The sequence below is a fragment of the Macaca fascicularis genome, chromosome 8 (assembly GCF_037993035.2).
Source record: "Macaca fascicularis isolate 582-1 chromosome 8, T2T-MFA8v1.1".
Taxonomy (NCBI): domain Eukaryota; kingdom Metazoa; phylum Chordata; class Mammalia; order Primates; family Cercopithecidae; genus Macaca; species Macaca fascicularis.
In genome coordinates, this window is record NC_088382.1 from 30,599,542 (window position 1) to 30,620,408 (window position 20,867).

Below are 20,867 nucleotides of genomic sequence, written 5' to 3' on the forward strand. Positions count from 1 at the left end.
ATTAGGCCTTATTCTTGGCTGCCAGGGGGTCATTGCCATTCGGGACTGAGGAGGGTGATGTGACTGACCTGTGCTCTAGCCCTGTCTTGACCAGGGCAGCGCCATTGAGTTTCACCATCCCCCACCTTTTCACCTTCTCCTTCCCTTCTCTCTACCCCTTCTCTGTCTTAGAGCAGTGGTTTTAACATCTGCTTGCAAATCATAATCACCTGGGAGCTTAATAAACTGGAGGCATCCTGGCCCTACCCTTGGGAGATTTGATTTGGCAGGCCTGGGTGGGACCTTGTCGTAGGCATTTTCGACCAGCCCCCTAGGTGACTTGAATACCATTAGTCATATGGGTTGATGGAAGGACTTTCAGGATGACTGCCAGGGAAATCACTGGCCAAGGATTACTTCCTGTTTTCTAGAACTGCATTTCCGGAGCCTTATCTGTGACCTCATGGTTAATAGAGAGTAGAACTCTGCTGCCACTTCTACAGAACGGGGGTCACTGGGGAGTTCTGGCTCCGTTGTTAGTCTCAGTCAAAGAGAATGCTCTGGGGTCCTCTGGTGGGGGCAGTGGGGTGGCAAAGGGAGAGTCCCACTTTGATTTCAGCATCTGAGGTTGTTGGCATTAGTGACAGAATAGGTCAAGGGCAGCTTCGAGGGCTTCACATTTGGTGACTTTGTCTCAAAAAGCAAGGGAGCATTTGAGTCTTCTGCACAGAGGAGGCCTGCCATCCCTGCAGCTGCTTACAAGGCATCCTAGCTCGCTGCCATTAATAATAATCTTGGGAGCTCAGTGCTGGCAGACCAGGGACAGTCTGCAAAGTTTATTTTATTATCTATGCCTTTTATCCCTTCTCAGACTTCTTGGCTCCTGTGACCTGCATTACATCCTCCTATACAGTCTCATCTTCCCCTATAAAATTAGAAAAGTCGAAAAAGCTTATCTTTACCTTTTTATTTATGGATCTAGTGTCACTTTGAGACAGGATGCTAGTGTCACTTTGGGACATCTATCACTTGTCACCTGTCAAGCAGTCATCACTTAGTTGTAAAACAGCATCACGAAGACCCATTAACATTCTATCTTACTTTATTATATCCTCCAATCATCCCCAGACTATTACTGGTGGTGGCCTAAGCTCCAGGCACTGCACTGATGTTTTGGAGGACAGGGCGAGGCATCCGACATGACACCTGTAGGTAGTATTGTCAAGAGTGTGACTGCTGATATCTGCTAGAACCAGTGCAGGATGATTCTAAAAGCCATGCTTGTTTTGTGCAAGAGACGTATTGTTTCACATCTCCTGAGTGTGAGGAACAGAGTCGGAGAGATGTTCCTATTCTTACTGGTTGACCATTGAAATGTGGGGTATATGATATTAGGGAGAGAATATGGAAAACACCTATTTTGTAAACCGAATAGAAGATTTGCAGGTCTAATAATTTTTAAAGTTGAATGCAGTTATTTGTTATGATGAGCCATTTTAAAGTCAAGTTAGAACTATTTCTCACCCAGAGAGAATTGGACACATTTCAGAAAATCAGGCCATTAGGCAGAATTTTCTACGGCTGTGGCTCTTGCCTAAAATTGTCCCAGAGTGTGGGGCTACCTACAAATCATGGGCAATAATCCCATGTCCTATTAACATCATTGATTATGCCACCTGCCTATAGATATACAGCATCTCCAGGAAAAAAAAAATTGTATTATTTCAGCTTATAAAAGAGGTATGATGTATGCCTGGATACGAGATTAGTGAAATGAATCCTCCATGGAGTCCTGTGTTTCCTGAGTTATTCTGGGCAAGTTGATTACCCTCTTTCTGCCTGGATTCCTTCATCTGTGAAATAGGAATGATAATAGTAACATTATAGTAACATTGTGTTACTATAAAACATGTTATGTTATCATATAACATTTGTTATACTATATAACATAGAACAATGTTATGTTACAATGTTATATAACATATGTGTTGCTATGTAACACATATATGCTACTATATAACATATATGCTACTATATAATATGTATGTTATGTTACTATTGTATAGTATTGCATAGTATACTATAGTATAGTATTGTATAGTATTGCATACTATACAATAGTAACATAACAAACCTGCAAGGTTGTTATGAATAATAAATGAGTTAATGTATTTAAAGTAATTAGAGCAATGGCAGGGACCAAAGTATTCAATAATTATTTATTTTATTTTACTTACTTTTTTCTCTTTACCCTTCTTTCATTTATTTATTTTGAATAGGCTTTATTCTTTAGAGAAGTTACAGGTTCACATCAAAATTGAGCAGAAGGTACAGAGTTCCTATATACCCTCTTCCCCACACATGCACAGCCTCCCCTACTATCGACATTCTCCATCAGAGTTCCCCACCAAAGTGGTGCATTTGTTACAATTGATGAGCCTACATTGACACATCATTATTACCTAAAACCTGTAGTTTACATTAGGGTTCACTCTTGGTATTGTATGTTCTATGGGTTGGCTAAATGAATAATGACCTATAGCCACCATTATAGTATTGCACAGAGTAGTTTCACTGCCCTGAAATTTCTCCATACTCCACCTGTCCATCCCTCCTTCCCTCTAACCCTGGCAACCATTGATCATTTTATCGTTGCCATAATTTTGCCTTTTCCAGAATCTCATATAGCGGGAATGATGCCTAGTTAATTTTATTCATTTATTGGAGGTGCTTTATAAATGCCAAATGTTTGATCTAAATAATGCCTCTAAATGAAAGTTTGAAATTCAGGGCCTCTATGCTAGAAATCAGTACCTGCCCAGTTTGAGGAACCAAATAACTTCTCCCCCTTGACCTGAGATACCTAGGACTATTGTCCACCCCCAGCAGAGCCCTAAAACAACAACAACAACAACAACAACACAGAGTGAATGTTTAACCCCAGATTAATTAAGTAACTGATAATAAATAAAGATTAGAGAAACAACAGACAGCTTGCTTTGCATCAAAAGGTATCTTGGTTTGTAGTTAATTTCTATTGATGTTTAGAAGAAAAAAAGAAACCAACTGGATTTGATTTGGTTGCTTCCTTATTTTCTGCTGTCCTTACCGGGGTATCAGTCATAGGCCTGTATCTGATTATAGACTCCACCGCTGTCCACCTGTTGTTAGCTACTCAAAATTGCAGTCTTGAGCTGGAAGGACCAGTCAGGCACTAGAGGGCACTCCAGGTAGGCACGGCCTCACTGAGTGATGGCAGTTCAGGCATATTGGGGAGACCTGGGTGCCCCTGGAGAGCAGCTGAGATGGGACTCAGCACAGAAGATTGGGAAGCTACCTTGCTGGGGAGAGCAGCGTCTCCCTTGAGTGATGGTTACTAGTTCTCCCAGACGTTCCCAAGATGTTCAGTTGCTACAAATGTTAGAAACACCCAGATTGTGGCACATCTGAGTGATTGGACACTTTTGTCGATGGTGACTATGTAAATGATCTTCTATGCCTGAGAGAAGGGCCATCTGGGACACAGGGAGTGGGCTAAGCAAGCTGGATTCAGGAGTTTGGGGCGACCTCGATGTGCTAGCTGAGCTTCCTTTATCCTAATAAAACATTTTTCCATTCACTACCACCTTGATCATGCTAAAATGTTGGGGTTTTTTTGTGCCTTAATTGCTCAGTGTTAATTTCAAAATGTGTTTACCCTTTCATTTAGCTAACTCTGTTTTTAAAAATGTAATATTTAAATATCCCAGCCTTCCAAATTCTTTCTTCACAAGTCTCAAAGTTCATTTATTCATTCAACAACAGATCGTAAGCCTGGAGTGGCTTTAGGAAACCACTCTCCTTTGTGGCTGGGAAGCAGATCTCACCCCATGGGTGGGCAATGCATCCCTCCTGCCTGGCACAGTCTTCTCATTTCCCTTTCCAGCCTAGTAAACTCTTCTATCTTCTGGCACCTTTAGAAAATGTACTGAGCCCATGTTACCTGCCTGTCCTCTACATACACAGGAAACCTCAGCGTGAGCCTATGAGGTGTCAATTACAAGCAGTGTGACCATCTGCTCTTCTCATCAAGCCAGCCTAAGGGTCTCTTCATCTTGAAGCCTTTTCTGCCCCATCCTGACCTCCTCCATCCTCCTTTGCAATACCACTGTACTTGCGCAGAGCTCTGTGAGGCAATGACATGTCCCCGTGCACCAGATTGTGAAATTCTGTCAAATCCTTAGAGTCAGAATGGGTGCTGCCTTTGCCTGGCACATAAGAACTCAATACATAGTTGAATAAATGGATAACTCTGAAAGAACTGAAATCTTCTTCCTCAGTGGACCTTTGCCAACATTTATTCTGTTAGAATTAAATAGCTGTGTACAGCAAGCCAATGTGTTCAGTTACCTAGGTGTATATTTTATGGCTCACTCAACCCAGGGGAACTACAGATGACCAAGCTACCTATAATCACCCTGAGGTTTCTTATTACTGTGGAGGTCGGGCAGGTAACACTGGCTTGAAACGTTTTCTAAAGCTGCCATGGTCAATCGTATGGAATTTGGGGATCTTAACTGCAGGCACTCTTCAAGTGGGAGGCGGAAGAGGAGGAGGAGCTTCCATCCAGGGGAGAATCCTGGGTAGGCTTCTCATGTCCTATACCTCAGAGGCCCCCAACCTTTTGGGCACCAGGGACCAGTTTTGTGGAAGACAGTTTTTCCATGGACTGGGGTTGGGGTGGGGGATGGTTTCGGGATGATTCAAGCACATTATATTTATTGTGTACTTTATTTCTATTATTATTACATTGTAATATATAATAAAATAAATGTACAACTCACCATAATGTAGAATCAGTGCGAGCCCTAAGCTTGTTTTCCTGCAACTAAATGGTCCATCTGGATGTGATAGGAGGCAGTGACAGATCACTGAGCATTAGATTCTCATAAGGAGCGTGAAACCCAGATCCCTTTCATACACAGTTCACAATAGGGTTCACACTCCTATGAGAATCTAATGTCGCCACTGATCTGACAGGAGATGGAACTCAGGCAATATAGCAAGTGATGGGGGACAGCTGTAAATACAGATGAAACGTCGGTCACTCACCCACTGCTCACATCCTGCTCTGCGGCCAGCTTCCTAACAGGCCACGGACCAGTACCGGTCCATGGCCTGGGGGCTGGGGACCTTCGCTACATCTGAATGTCATTCCTATCTGCCAGTTCTTCTGGTTTCCAATTCTGCACATCTGCCCTTAGCAAGAACATCCCATCTCAGGCACCATTGCTTACCTCCCTCTGTCAGATACCCAGTACAGAGAAGTAAGGGTAGGGAAGGACCCATCTTCTTAGTTTTCTAAGGTCTTTTCTTGGATCAAATTCCCAGGGTTTTCTAGCCTCACTACTAGTGACATTTGGGGCTGGATGCTTCTTTGTTAGGGGGTGTTGGGGGTTGGCTTCCTGTGCATTGAAGGATGTTTAGCAGTATCCCTGGTCTCTACCCACTTGAGGCTGGTAGCACTACCAGCCCCCTACTCCAACTAGGTATGATAACCAGAACTATCTCCAGACATTGCCCAGTGTCTCAGGCTAGGGCACAGAGTGCAAAATTGGGACCATATTTCTTAAGAGGTAACTACTTATTTTGCTTGACAATATATTCAAAGACACCATTTATTAAAAATTGTTAAGGATATAGCATTTTATATTTTACATTTTTATTGGGTATTTCCTCTATGATTTCATGCCATGAGTGTCTTCTTTTCCATTTTTTTGAGACAGAGTTTCACTCCCATGCTGGAGTGCAATGGCGCAATCTTGGCTCACTGCAACCTCCGCCTCCTGGGTTCAAGTGATTCTCCTGCAGCCTCCCGAGTAGCTAGGACTACAGGCATGCGCCACCACGCCCAGCTAATTTTTGTGTTTTTAGTAGAGAAAAGGTTTCACCATGTTGGCCAGGATGGTCTCAATCTCTTGACCTTGTGATCCGCCTGCCTTGGCCTCCTTAAGTGCTGGGATTACAGTTGTGAGCCACCACGCCTGACCTAACCTTACTATTTTCTAAACACAGTGAACTGTCTAAAAGGCATTGCTTTTGAATCATGTTACTTCCCTCACTCTGCTTATAGTATTAGTTGCACAAAAGTTTTACCAGATATTTATAAAGATGGCTGAATTAAAGGAACACTGAATGACTTTAATATAAGATCAGGAGTAGGATAATGACTGCAGCAGTCAATGAAATTACTAGACACAGTGACCCAGACAGGGAAGGGAGGCTGGCACATGTGAGGACATAAGCTATTTGGTCTCAGCTTAAGCCACAATTACATAAAAGTATTTATCAAAGCATACATTTTTAGGGGAAATGAGACTTAAAGAATATGAGTAAAGTATAATAGCTGTCTCCTCTGGTTAGACTATGAATAATTTTATTTTCTTCTTCTATAAGTCCTCAAGTTTGTATATATACAGTGCTACATTTAGCAAGTATCTAAATGAACACACAAACATACACACATATAATATCTCAGAGATAGCAAATAAGTGAAAAGGAAATCACAAGAGTCCCCCAGGACCTGCAGGTGAAGGTCGGTGTTCCTAGGCTGATCATTCAAGCCTTGGCTGCCTTGGGCCTTTGTTCTGAGAGGCCACAGATGGAGCCACCATCTTCCTCCTCAGCCCAGTATCTGCCCATTCCTAGCGTGAGTTTCCTAGGATCCAAGGCTGGAGTCTTTTCTTGGAATGAAATTTGTGGGGGTTTCCTTTTCCTCACAGGTCAAAATACTAAATTTTATGACTTTCCTAACTTCCTTTCTCCTGGTGATTCCCATATATGGCAGGGGAAGGGGGCTTCTAGTGGCCTGAGGTGCCCTGGGTCTGACTCCCTCATTCTCCAGCCTTCAGCCCCCCCTCCACCACCTCTTTCTCCAGGCGGTTCTTCAAGGATATGCCCCACAATGCCCTTGACAAGAAGTCCAACTTCGAGCTCCTAGAGTAAGTTCTGGGGTCGCCCACCTCCCCTCCCTTCCTGTCCTTCCATGCGTACTTTTCCTCCTCACCCTCTCCTCCACCCCTCCCCAGACCAGAGCCCCACAGGGCCCGTCTCCAGGTCCCAAAGCCGTCTCACCTCTTCCTGATTGGCCCGCAGTCCTGGGATGGGGGTCAGGGGGAGTCACATGCTGCCTTTTTCTTCCTTTTTGCAGAAAGGAAGTGGGGCTGGACTTGTTTTTCCCAAAGCAGATGCAGGAGAACTTAAAGGTGAGGAAACCAATGGGCGAGGACCTCTTTGTGCTGATTCCCAAGACTAGAGTGGAAGGGATGAGACTGGGGATACTCAGAGAAGCCAGGGCATCTGCATGGCCTTGGGCATTTGGACACAGGACTATTAAATGCACCCAGGGGTCCTCTCTGGGGCTGGGGATCCAACTGTGACATGCCTGGGCTCCCGCTCCGCATCCAGGCCTGATCAGCTCTCTGGCCCCAGTACTGGGAAGCTACCCCTTGCCCCTTCCACTGCCTTCATAGGGGTATGGGGAGTCTCCCTTGAGACAATGGGTGTGTGTTTTAGGTCATAGATCACAGCTGCTTTGGGGGCAAAGGCGCTGGGGATCATTTTCGAGCAGCGGGCAGTCTCTCAGTGAGACCCTAAGGGAAGGAGTGAGACCTGGGAGGAGCTGGCCTTGCTCACACTGCCCATCCCCTCCCCCAGCCCAAACAGTTCCGGAAGATGATCCAGCAGACCTTCCAGCAGTACGCCTCGCTCAGGGAGGAGGAGTGCGTCATGAAGTTCTTCAACACTCTCGCGGGCTTCGCCAACATCGACCAGGAGACCTACCGCTGTGAACTCATTGTAATGGCAGCCTCTCTTGAGCCTCTCCCTGACCTGGATCCCAGGCCTCTCGGGAAAGGGGGCCAGGAGGGGGCAGGGAGACGCTGCAGTTGCTGCAGATTCTCAGGCAGCAGAGCCTCGCTGACCTGCTGACAGTGGAAGTCATGAACATCCCCTTGCCTGAAGCAGGCACTGAAATTTTGGCCTCCAGCTCTGGGAGGTGGGCAGGACAGGAAAGGTGTCAGGAGGGGAAAATCCATATGGCCAGGGTTTCGGCAGGAAGGAGCTGGAGACCCAGGAAATGGTGGCCTGTGTCTAGCTTAGGGAGCTTTTCTTCAAGTTTCCGAAGAATGGGGAGGGCAGCTCTGGGACAACAGTCCCCTCTCCTTTTATTCCAGCAAGGATGGAACATTACTGTGGACCTGGTCATTGGCCCTAAAGGGATCCGCCAGCTGACCAGTCAGGATGCAAAGGTAGAAAGACTGGGGGCGGCCCCACCCAGCCCCAGGTGGGGAGGCCTTCCCCTCTCTGCTGCCTCCTGCTCTGTCTGCCACTTCAGTTCTTCTTGCCCCCGTTGCTGAGAGCAGAGTCCTTTCTAAGGCCATGCCCTGGTGTGAGCAGCAGTAGAGAGCGTTTGGAGATGGCATCGTGGGGCAGATGGCCCTTTACATCCCCGTGGCTGTCATCTACACAGAGGTGGCGGGGGGGAGACAGGGCCGCTATGATTACTCACAGAGCTCAGCAGTCTTGCCCTTTCAGCAGCAATATGAGGCATGATTCCCTTGGAAGCCAGGGGACCTGGGTCCAGTCCTGGCTCCACTGCCAGCTTGGCACATGACCTTGAGCAAGTCCTGGCTTTCTCTAGACCTCATTTTCTCCTTGGCATAGGGAGGGACTTGGTCTAGATCAAGCTTGTGGTCCCAGGACGGCTTTGAATGCAGCCCAACACAAATTTGTAAACTTTCTTAAAACATGATAAGATTTTTTGTGCGATTTTTTTTTACACTCAAGTAGTGTTAGTGTATTTTATGTGTGGCCCAAGACAATTCTTCTTCCAATGTGACCCAGGGAAGCCAAAAGATTGGACACCTCTGAACTAGAGGATCCGTCTAGCCTTAATAGTCTTTGATTCCTCACCCCAGCTCCCCCATACTGACCAGTCTTTGATTCTCTCTTCATCTCCCAGAGAAACTCCCAGTTCCTCCTCACCCCAGCTCCCCCATACTGACCAATCTGCATGGCCCAGTCCTGGTAGTGGGATGGTCTGAAGCTCCCCCTTCTTTTCCCGCAGCCCACCTGCCTGGCCGAGTTCAAGCAGATCAGGTCCATCAGGTGCCTGCCACTGGAGGAGGGCCAGGCGGTACTGCAGCTGGGCATTGAAGGTGCCCCCCAGGTGAGTGTCTCTGGGCACCTGGCAGCTCTGCAGGGGATATAATGGCAAGTTGGGAGCTCTTGCTCAGACCAAAAGTCCATGGCACGCAGGAGGCCAGGAGCTTCCTGGCTTTGGGGATCGTGTTAAGAAAACTGCACCAAGTTGTTAGACAAAAGGTACCAGGATGATGATAAATTGTAGGAAAATTCGGGAAACAATTTGTTTAATGTCAGGAAAGAAATTGGGAAGGTTTTCAGGTAGAGGAATGTTCAAGGTGAGCAGAAGTCAGGTATAAATCACAGGCCTAAGTTTTACGAAGAGAACAATGATGTGGACATCAAGACCTTAAAAACATGGGGTTTTTTTGTTTGTTTTGTTTTGTTTTGTTTTGCTTTGTTTTGTTTTGTTTTGTGGTAAAACACCCAGAGAGACCTCAGGCTGCAGAGTGTTCATCTCTCTCTCCTTTCACCCATCTGTGCCCTGCCCCATTGCCTCCCCTTCTTCCTTCCTTCCTTCCTTCCTTCCTTCCTTCCTTCCTTCCTTCCTTCCTTTCCTCTCCTTTCCTTTCCTTTTCTTTCCTTTCTTGACAAAGTCTTACTCTGTCGCCCAGGCCAGAGTGCAGTGGTACAATCTCAACTCACTGTAACCACCGCCTCCTGAGTTCAACAGATTCTCCTGCCTCAGCCTCCTGAATAGCTAGGACTGCAGATGCATGCCACAAGACCCAACTAATTTTTTTACTTTTAGTAGACACAGGGTTTCACCATGTTGGCCAGGCTGGTCTCAAGCTCCTGGCCTCAGGTGATCTGCCTGCCTCAGCCTTCTAAAGTGCTGGGATTATAGGTGTGAGCCACTGCGCCCAGCCCCCTCTTCCATTTTCTCAGTTTCTGCTTCTATTTATTGAGCACCGACTAGATACCAGGCATTGTGCTGTGTGCTCAGAGGCCAAAATAAGTGAGGCCTGGGACTGGCCTTTGGAGAGCATGGACGTACAGGTGAAAGGGGTGACAGAATGCAGTCTGGACTCCAGGGTAGGGCCCCAGGAGAGGTGCAGACAACATTGGCATCCAGGCAAGGGTTGTGGCAGGGGTCCTGCCATCTGTTCGCCAGCCCTGGGGGTGGTCTCTAGCTAACGCTCTGGGGTTTCACCCTTGGCTGGTCTCTGCTCCTCAGGCCTTGTCCATCAAAACCTCGTCCCTGGCAGAGGCTGAGAACATGGCTGACCTCATAGATGGCTACTGCCGGCTGCAGGGGGAGCACCAAGGCTCTCTCATCGTCCATCCTAGGAAAGGTGGGTTCCATTTAAAGGTAAAGTGGCTGGACCACAGGTGGCAGCACACCCAAGTCCCCAGAGGCAGAGTGGCAGAAGCTAAGTGGCTGATGGATAAGTGAATGAGGAGGCTTCCCCCACAGCCCAGCGGGAAGCTTCCAGTGGGCCCATCTTGGGCTTTAAGCCCTGGCTGGTCCACCTACCCACAGCCCTGCTAGTCAACGTCCACAGAGAGGCACCTTCTGGAGGAGAAGCGTTTTAGCCCCAGCAAGCTCAAAGCCATCGCTAGAACAAGGCTGGTCCCGCCTGTGTGTGTCTCCATTTTGGGTCTTGGGTCTTGGGTCTTCCTTAATCAGGAAGCAGGGGTCCCAGCTGGAGCAGGCGAAATCTGGCCTGAGGCAGCCTCCAAGGAGATTCCAGTTCTGGCCCAAGGCCTCCCTCGCTCCCAGGCTGGAAGAGAATGGAATCAGGGGCTGGGGTGGGAGGAGAGTCCCTTTTAGGAATAGTGAGGAGGTCAGTCACCCACTTAGGCCCCTGTGTCCCCAGCTCCAACCTCCTCCTTCTTCCTCTCTTCCTAGATGGCGAGAAGCGGAACAGCCTGCCCCAGATCCCCATGCTGTGAGTACAGTGGGATACAGAGGACAGGGCCCTGAGCTTAGCCTGTGCTACTAAGAGGAAGAAGAAACTGGGAGTCCCCACCTCCATAGTTTCTGGTTTTCAGGTCCAGGAGAACCCTGAAAAAAGATGATCTTTCCCTCCCAGTAAATACCTGCAGGAATATTTCTTTGCCTTCAGGCCACCTGGTGTTGTGCTGGGGGGTTGCTGCTGTCCCCCAACTCCAGCCCCTGGCAGCCTTGGCTGTGCTCCCAGGTCATTGCTAATCTGGACAGACTACTTCTCCCCAGGGGGCAGGAGGAGAGGGCGGGCTGAGGCTACCCAGGGGAGCATTACTGGACTCTGAGCTCACCTGGCTTCTGCCCTCTCACCTCCTACAGAAACCTGGAGGCCCGGCGGTCCCACTTCTCAGAGAGCTGCAGCATAGGTGAGCTGCCTGCTGCATCCTCCACCTGCTCCAGTTGCCTCCCGTCTGCTTGCTCCCCGCTGCCTGCTCTCATGACATTGCCGAGGGTGTCCTCCAAGTTACAGGAAAACGATCCTCCCCCGTAACTTCTCAATGATGGCTTTAAAATATCATGAATTGTGGCTGGGTGCAGTGGCTCACGCCTGTAATCCCAGCACTTTGGGAGGCCAAGGTGGGTGGAGCATGATGTCAAAAAATCGAGACCATCCTGACCAACATGGTGACACCCCATCTCTACTAAATATACAAAAATTGTATGGGCATGGTGGCATGTGCCTGTAGTCCCAGCTACTTGGGCGACTGAGACAGGAAAATAGCTTGAACCCAGGAGGCAGAGGTTGCAGTGAGCTGAGATCGCACCACTGCACTCCAGCGTGTCAACCCAGCAAGATTACATCTCAAAAAAAAAAAAAAAAAAAAAAAAAAAAAATTCATGAATAGTAATCACTAGTGTGTATTGAGTACTTAGTACATGGCACCATGTTTATCTTAGGCAGCTTGGCCTGCCGTAACAAAATACCGTAGACTGTGTGGCTTAAAACCAGATACTTTATTGCTCACAGTTCTAGAGGCTGGAAGTCCAAGATCAAGGTGCTGGCTGGGTCTGCATCTGGTGAGGGCTTTAATCCTCATTTGCAGATAACTGTCCTTTCACTGTGGGCTCACGTGATGAAGAGAGAGTTCTGGCCTCTCTTCTTCTGCTTATAAGGGCACGGATCCCATTATGCGGGCCCCACACTCAGGACTGCACCGCCTCCCAAAGGCCCCACCTCCTAATCCCATCGCATTGGGAGTTAGGGCTTCAACAAAGGAGTTTGAGAGGTACACAAACATCTAGTCCTTAGTGGTATTAAACATGCAACAGGTATTATTTGATTCAATCTTTACAGCATCCCCCAGTATTCATTTCATAGAAGGGGAAACTGAGATTAAGGGAGATTAACCAACTTGCCCTAAACAATGCAAGTTGGGAAGCAGAGAGCAGGGAGTTCAGCCAAGGTGCCCTGGGCTCTGTGGCCACTCTAAAACCTGGGTTGGGAGCCCGGGACCTGCCTGGCTTTTCCTCCTATCCCCTTGGTCTCCACTGGTCTCCACCGGGGAGCCTCACACCTGATTCCTGGCAGTGCCCACCAAGGGCATCTTGTCCACGTCTGCGCTTCTTCCTGTCATTCCAGAGTCAGACATCTACGCAGAGATTCCCGACGAAACCCTGCGAAGGCCTGGAGGTAGGTTGTCAACCCCGCCACAGCGACTGCAGTCAAGGCCCTGTGAAATGACACGGCAAGGACTCTGGTGACACCACAGGGAATGTTCTTTTCCTCCTTTATCCTCCCTTCGTGCTAGGCTTAGACAGTGGCAAGCCTGAGATGCCGTGGATTTGAAAGCTGAGATGTTTTTTTTTCTCCCTATACTGATTGCCCTTTTGTGTGCCCATGGAGCTGCGTGGGGATTCTAATAACTTGGATCTGGGACCCAGCCTTCAGAGGGAGCAGGGGGATGGCTCTTCCCTGAGACAGTGGAACACTCTAGACCCCCATTTCCCCAGCCCAGCCCCTGGATCTTGGCTGAGGTGTTACAGATCTGGTGACGCCTGCCTTTGGAGCCTGCAGACACTCAGGTTCCCTGCGGGGCACCACCGATCTCTGTGATCTGCGACTGTTTTCTCCATCTGTGCAGGTTCACAGTATGGCATTGCCCGTGAAGATGTGGTCCTGAATCGTATTCTTGGGGAAGGCTTTTTTGGGGAGGTCTATGAAGGTGTCTACACAAATCACGTGAGTTCCAGGATCTTCCCTGACACTCCTTTTCCATGTGTCAGTAGGGTGAGACAGAGCTTGAATCTGAGCAGGTTGGAGTTGGCACAGCCTTCATCCACTTGGGGCCCCTTGTCTCTAAGGGCCCCTTGTCCACTGGGCATGATGGTATTTATTAAATACTCAAAGAATGATGGAGTCAAGAGTCATTTTCAAGAAGGGTAGCAAAATACCAGGGATGGAGATACAGGGAGAACCTGGAGAAGGGTCACTGATTCTTGGTGGGAGAATACAAAGGGGGCGGCAGGATAAAGACAGTTCTGAGAAAAGGCGAGGCAGGATCTGGAGTTAGTGTCAAGGCCAGTGACAGGGGAGGGCAAGGCTGACCACTGTGGTCACGATTCTAGCAGGCCCAGGGGAAAAAAGAAAGAGGCAGCAAGAATGTAAAATCCAACGATAAAGAGAGAGAAAGAAAACGGCCCAGCCTCCACGCCTGATAATTGCCTGCAGGTGCTTCTGGCTTTGGGTAGGTCACACAGCCCCTCAGTCTCAGTGTCCTCATCTGGATGGATGAGTCAAGAGCAGCTTGACTCATCTGACCACTAAAGCCCTTTTCAGTTCTAACAGACCCTGATCAAGAAGAAGGGGAGTGGGGAAGGAGAGGAGAGGAAGACAAAGGGGAGAAGAAGAGAGACGTAGGAGAAAAGGACCTTGGCTGGTGGCAAAGTCTGCAGGAGGCCATGGGGAGGCCAGGAGGGAACATTCTGCTGAGCGCTGGGCTGGACCAAGGGGTCCTGAACACACTCTTGTTACAGAAAGGGGAGAAAATCAACGTAGCTGTCAAGACCTGCAAGAAAGACTGCACTCTGGACAACAAGGAGAAGTTCATGAGCGAGGCAGGTAGGGACCCCTGAGACCAACCAGGCCTCCAAGATGGGAGGGGCTTGGACCTGGGAAGGGAGGGGTGAGCAGTGCAGGGACCATGTTGGAGGAGGGGTCCCCGTTCCCCTTGCTGGAAGAGCAAAGGCCTTTTCTGAATTGGACCTTTGAGCCGCCCCGCCTGTCCGTCTTGCCCCACGACTGCAGTGATCATGAAGAACCTCGACCACCCGCACATCGTGAGGCTGATCGGCATCATTGAAGAGGAGCCCACCTGGATCATCATGGAATTGTATCCCTACGGGGAGGTGAGCTGGAGGTGGTAGAAGAGGGACTCTGCGGTGACCCCTGAGCTGCAGCATTGGGGGGCATTCAGAGCACAGCCCATGCCTCCCAGCTTCCTGGCTTCTGTATTCAGCTGGAACAAGCCAGAGGCCCTGTTTGTCAAGGAAGTTGCTGGAACATTTTGCCAGCTTTGGGTTTGTCTCCCGCCACCCCCAGGGAAGGGTCAGGAGCTGCCAGCACCCTGGCCCCCTGGCTCCGTGCCGGGACCAACCAGGGGTCTTGATGGCACCTCCCCATTCCCGCAGCTGGGCCACTACCTGGAGCGGAACAAGAATTCCCTGAAGGTGCTCACCCTCGTGCTATACTCGCTGCAGATTTGCAAAGCCATGGCCTACCTGGAGAGCATCAACTGCGTGCACAGGTAGGGGTGGAGGGGGTGGCCGGCGGTGTGGAAGCCAGGCCTTCACCGGATCCTCAAGGCATCTGGGTAGAAGCAGGGTTTGTGGGTGACACAGAGCAGTGTTGGAATCCCAGCATTGGCCCTGCCTGTGCCAGCAGCTTCGAGCACTTGAGCAACCTCTCTGACTCTGTCTCCTAATCTGTAAAGTTGCAGGTACTGTATGTACCTCATGGGGTTGTTAGGAGTAACTCTGAAGTCTGAGGTGTCTGTCTATAGCTCAAGACCTTCTAGCCCCTCCCCTGGGAGTGCCAGGAAATGGCCCCCAACCTTCCTTAGAGCTCACTCACCTCCAGCTCACCGGCTTGGTGGCACGTGGCCCAGGAAGAAGGGACTGGGCTGGAGCAGGGCCAGAAAAATCCTGAGGTCCTGACCCAAACACCATCCTGGTTCCTGGCACCCCTGGCCTGCCGAGTCCAAGCCTCCCTGTGGCTGTGGCAGAGTTGGCCCCTGTTCTTTTTTTTTTTTTTTTTTTTTTTTGAGACGGAGTCTTGCTCTGTCGCCTGGGCTGGAGTGCAGTGGCCGGATCTCAGCTCACTGCATTACGCCATTCTCCTGCCTCAGCGTCCCATGTAGCTGGGACTACAGGTGCCCGCCACCTCGCCCGGCTAATTTTCTTGTATTTTTAGTAGAGACGGGGTTTCACCATGTTAGCCAGGATGGTCTCGATCTCCTGACCTCGTGATCCGCCCGTCTCGGCCTCCCAAAGTGCTGGGATTACAGGCTTGAGCCACCGCGCCCAGGAGTTGGCCGCTGTTCTACCTGGCTTTGTTCCCATTCCCTGCCATGAGAGCCTGACCCCCGAGAGAGTTAGTGGTTGGACATTACCAACCATTGACATTGGCTCTGTGGCCTTGTGCCTGATTCTATGGAAAGCCACATCAGGGGATAAAAACGTGCATTCATTCATTTGTTCGTTCGTTTGTTCATTCATTTATCCATCCAACAAGCACTATGGAACACCTCTCAGTACCAGGCACTGACCTAGGCTCTGGGACAAAGTCACATTGAAAACAAGCAAAACTCCTTTTCCTTGTGAAGCTTACCTTCTAGCATGAGGGTCAAACTAGAGAAATCAATTGTCAGGACAAAGGTGGTGGGAGGATAGATTCGTTTCTTTGGTTTGTTCATTTGAAGTTGCCGTGCTTTTAAGTCATCATTTCAACTATAAAACAAACACTAGAAAGTGGAGCCTGCCTGTGAGAAGCAAGCAGGCAAACTAGTTTGGGGTTGGAAGTGATGGCAAGAACACAGGGTAAACTGAGTCAGTGGTGCGTCTCCTGGGAGAAGAGAGAGCTCAGCTCTGGAGTAGCCTACCTGGGCAACACCCTTTTCCACCGGTGACCTGCTGGGCAAGTTCCTTCAGCTCCCTGGGTCCGGTCTCCTCCCCTGCACCAGGGGGGTCTGAGGGTCTCTATGTCATGACTCATGGTGTGTGAAGCTCTCGTGCGATCCTAGTATCCTAAGTGCCCCATCAGAGTTAGCTGTGCCGCCGCTGCCACTCCTGCTATACCAAAGGCCTAACCCGTACTGTGGAAATGCAGATGAGAGAGAATACCTGTGTTCAGGGAAGTGGTTGGAGTTTATCCTTAAAGAATCACCAGGTGACAGCCTCCCTGGCATGGGGGACAGTGTAGGCAACAGCACAGAAGTAGAGTATAGCTGATGCCAGGAATCTGAGCCAGGCTTCAAGCTGGAGATGCATGAAGGGGTGATGGGAGACAGAACCCGACAGCAAGAGGGAAGGAGATGGCAAAGCACCTGTGCATGTTGGGGTGCAGAGGGGCCAGCTGGGCTCCTACCTGAGCTGTGCTATAGCAAGACCACTCGGGGGAGACAGTGACCAACAGAAGCTGCCCAGTTCTGCTCTGGAGGCTGAGTCCCTGGCTTACACTCTTGGTCTCTTTTTCAATCTGTCTGTCCGTCTCTCTGAGTGTTCCTGCTCCCATGGGGGTGGGCAGTGACTCATCCTGGTTTTGATGCCCTATTTCCAGGGACATTGCTGTCCGGAACATCCTGGTGGCCTCCCCTGAGTGTGTGAAGCTGGGGGACTTTGGTCTTTCCCGGTACATTGAGGATGAGGACTATTACAAAGGTGAGGAGGACTTCCCAGCCTCTGCTTTGGCCTTGGAGGGGTCGCTGAAGCCAAAAATTCTAGAAGAAGGAAGTCTACAGTTGGACAGCCCAGCCTAAGGGTCTTCAGAAAGTAGGATGTATTTCTGGATAATTCTGATCTTTCTTCCCTAAAAATTAACCTCTTTGCCCACCCAAAGCCTCTGTGACTCGTCTCCCCATCAAATGGATGTCCCCAGAGTCCATTAACTTCCGACGCTTCACGACAGCCAGTGATGTCTGGATGTTTGGTGAGTGCTGATTTGCGAGGGTATGAAAAAGAGTTCAGATTCTCACCTCTGAACCAAGCTAAGGGGGTGGGTGCAGGGAGCAGGGTCTGACCTCCACCTCCCGTTCCCAGGGTTCAATTTTGCTGTGGCCCCTGAGAAGTCTCAGAGTGAGGGAGGCCAGTAGGGGTAGGAAGGGGGGTGACCCAGGCTAAGGACTGGCCTGGGCTGTGCAGGCCCATCCTCCTGGAAGAGGTTCTTGTGACGTGTGTGCTCCACCTACCAGCCCCAGAAACTAAGATGGAACTCTGTGACTGGTTCTGAGAGAGGTGCAGGAAGGGGAGAGAGCAAAGGCAGGTGTAGAGACAGCTCCTTAGGGAACACCTCCCGCCGACCATCTCACTTAGTTCTCCCGCAGTCAGCCCCATAGAATATTATTATTACTCTCATTTTCCAGTTAAGAAAACTGAGGTTCAGGTGAGTCAGGAGCCTGCCCACAATCACACAGGCACCAAGCGTTGGTGCGAGGCTTCCAATTCCAGCTTTACTAAGCAGTGGCTCCCCTCCCTCCCAAGAGAAGACACTTGTGGTCCCAATGACATGCCATGACTGCCACCTGTTGATCCTGCAGTACCCTGACAAGGGTCTAGGGAGCAAAGTCTTAGGTCACTTACTGCAGATGTAGGTCACTTGTCCCTCGGGCAGACCACCATGGTGGGCAGGACCCCACGGTGCTGGAGGGGGAGGAAGGACCACAGGAGCTGCTTCTGGTCAAGACCGAGCACTAATGGTGACAGTGCTCCTGGGTGGGAGGGACTGGTCTCCCCACCCGGGACCTGACACTCCCTTCCACCCCAGCCGTGTGCATGTGGGAGATCCTGAGCTTTGGGAAGCAGCCGTTCTTCTGGCTGGAGAACAAGGATGTCATCGGGGTGCTGGAGAAAGGGGACCGGCTGCCCAAGCCCGACCTCTGTCCACCAGTCCTTTATACCCTCATGACCCGCTGCTGGGACTACGACCCCAGTGACCGGCCCCGCTTCACCGAGCTAGTGTGCAGCCTCAGGTAAGCATGGAGTGTGGGCTGGGGGCTGGGGGCCCACCCGGCTGCACCAGGGAGCAAGACCAGCACACAGAGACATTTGCACCACATCTCCCTAAATGAGACAGGCCAGGGTCAAGGATGGGAGGCTGAAGCCAGGTTCACTGTCAGATATGAGCTTAGAGATAAGGCAGCCCTGGGGAAGTCTGGCTTATCTGGGCGTCTGTCAACACAGAGCACAGAGCCTTGTTCATAGGATGTGCTCAGAAAATATTTTCTAGGTTAGACTTAGAAGCCTGAGCCAGACTCTCATTGAAGTGCCTGTGCTCTTTGTGGTATTGAGGCGTCCCACCTGCTTTCCTCTCGCCTCATCTCTCGACTTTGATCTTTCCTCCCAGATAGCAAGGAAGGGAGTGATCTTTGACCTGTTATTCAAGACTATGACCCAAGGGCCACCTCTCCCTTCTGAATGGGGTATAAGGGACCTGAGGACCTGTCGGTGCCTAGGAGCCATGATTCCCTAGGTCTGGGGAGGTCACTGGGGAAGAAGGTCATCTGTTTCGGAGGTTCAGGGTCCTCCAGTTTTCTTGGTGGCAAGCCTGCCATTAGCCCTCCTGCGGGAGATCTGACTTCTTTTGGCTTCCTCTGGGGTAGGAGCCAGTAAGCATTTTCTATAAAGGGCCAAATAGTAAATATTTGGGGCTTTGCAGTTTATGCAAGTCTCTGCCAGAACTGCTAACTCTCTTAACTATGGCTACTCAAAAACAGCCATAGACAATACATCAATGAATGGGTGTAGCTGGGCTCCAGTGTCATTTCGGATGCTGAAATTTGAATTTCAAATAATTTTCATGTGTCATAAAATATTTTTTGTCTTTTAGTTTTTTCAGTCATTGAAACCATGTGAAAATCATTCTTCATTTGGGGCCATACAAGAATAGATGAGAAGCCAGATTTGCCCTCTGGGCTCTTATTTGCTGAACCCTACTTTAGGGAGTCTGGAACTTAATTGACTTGAGATATTGTGATTTTTAAATACTGTAGTCAACATGTTGCCTTGTTCAATTTTAGGGCGAGAAAACAGCCCCTGAAAACTGCCTGGTGGGGAGGCACCCCAGGGGATGCCAGCAATGCCCAGGCCAGGGGCACTGGGGGTGACCCTGCATGTTTTCTGTGGGGCGGGGCCTTCAACATCATCTGCAAAACCTCTGGCTTAAAAGGCCTCTCTGTTCCTGTCTATCCCTTCAGTGAGCCTCCCAGTTAATTCTAGACTCCTCTGTTGGTCCCTTGTATGGGAGGTTTGAGAAACCAAAGGGCTGCAGGATAAAAGTATTTGAAAGATGTAATTTGGGAGGGTAAAAGCCCTGGGGGGATGGAGCTGGGGGTTCTGATTCACTCTGAGGCCTTGAGAGCCACAGGGAGCTGTGCAGGCGCCTCTCCTGGGCTGAGAGGTGTTCCCATCATCCCCTGGGCTGAGAGGGGTTCCCGTCATCCCCTGGGCTGAGAGGGGTTCCCGTCATCCCCTGGGCTGAGAGGGGCTCCCGTCATCCCCTGGGCTGAGAGGGGCTCCCGTCATCCCCTGGGCTGAGAGGTGTTCCTGTCATCCCCTGGGCTGAGAGGTGTTCCCGTCATCTCCTGGGCTGAGAGGTGTTCCCGTCATCTCCTGAACTGAGAGGTGTTCCCATGATCTCCTGGGCTGAGAGGTGTTCCCATCAGAGGCACTGGCCAGGCCCCTGCCACAAGTGGAGGTGGGAGCTGGTTTCTGGTGTGGTCTGGAAAACACCAAAAAACTCAGAAGACCCCAGGTTGCTTCCTCAGGCCACCACCTGACACTTCCTCCTTAGAGTTCAGAAGGGATTTGATCAGTGTTTGCTAATCGTTCCAGGGAGGAAAGACCCTTCTAATTCAAATTTTGAGTGTCTCTGTGTAACAATAATTATATTTTTAAAATCTTTTGCTGAACAAAATATAGTGGGCTATGTAATGCATTTTAAAATACATACACACTTGAAAATATAGTATTAAGTGTCACATATTCAGTAGTATATAATACTTGCTACCCATATGAACATGTGGATTCATGGGCAGTAATAATTCCAGAGTCCTCTGGGGTCTGTGATTCCAGGTTAGGAGCACTGGATTGGGTAAGAAAGGTGAGAGGCGTGCACATGGCTAGCCTGGGAGTGAACCCACATGCCTCATTAGCACACACCAGGGATGCGTTGGGGGATGTTTCATGAGAAACAGGAGATGTAGATTCTAGGCCAGGGCCATGAAGTTGGCTGGGACTTTGGAAATCTACATAAGGGTTTGGTGCCAATCACAAGCCCAGGAGGGCACAAGGCCTGGGGAGTGGGGCTGCAGTCAAGCTCCTACTGCATGTTTGGGCTGGGACTGGCTCAACAAGGATGCTTTTCCACCTTGGATCTATTCCTGTGATCCTCCCAACTTCAGTGTGGCCTCAGGGCCCATATCCACGCCTGTCTCAGGGGGCTCTCCCCAGGCCACTCTGCAGTGGAGATGGAAACAGAAATGGGACCTAGCAGCCTTGCCCAGGCCTCTCTGGGCTTCCACGGAATACAAAGAGGAGCCCCAAG

The 20,867-nt window shown here is 49.8% G+C and overlaps 1 protein-coding gene across 7 annotated transcripts in view; it reads left to right on the forward strand.

The window, feature by feature from the left end:
* PTK2B (protein tyrosine kinase 2 beta) overlaps nt 1-20,867 on the forward strand; it is a 135,159-nt gene that overhangs the window by 97,528 nt on the left and 16,764 nt on the right. For all 7 annotated transcript variants that reach the window (XM_005562900.4, XM_005562903.4, XM_005562902.5 and 4 more), the window contains exons 6-21: nt 6,897-6,959; nt 7,169-7,223; nt 7,675-7,815; nt 8,193-8,267; nt 9,086-9,187; nt 10,340-10,457; nt 11,015-11,054; nt 11,432-11,478; nt 12,693-12,743; nt 13,195-13,292; nt 14,087-14,171; nt 14,358-14,458; nt 14,741-14,856; nt 16,887-16,987; nt 17,166-17,255; nt 18,090-18,294. In XM_005562900.4, the coding sequence (XP_005562957.1) occupies nt 6,897-6,959; nt 7,169-7,223; nt 7,675-7,815; nt 8,193-8,267; nt 9,086-9,187; nt 10,340-10,457; nt 11,015-11,054; nt 11,432-11,478; nt 12,693-12,743; nt 13,195-13,292; nt 14,087-14,171; nt 14,358-14,458; nt 14,741-14,856; nt 16,887-16,987; nt 17,166-17,255; nt 18,090-18,294 (1,488 nt within the window). The remainder of the gene's footprint in view (nt 1-6,896; nt 6,960-7,168; nt 7,224-7,674; nt 7,816-8,192; nt 8,268-9,085; nt 9,188-10,339; nt 10,458-11,014; nt 11,055-11,431; nt 11,479-12,692; nt 12,744-13,194; nt 13,293-14,086; nt 14,172-14,357; nt 14,459-14,740; nt 14,857-16,886; nt 16,988-17,165; nt 17,256-18,089; nt 18,295-20,867) is intronic.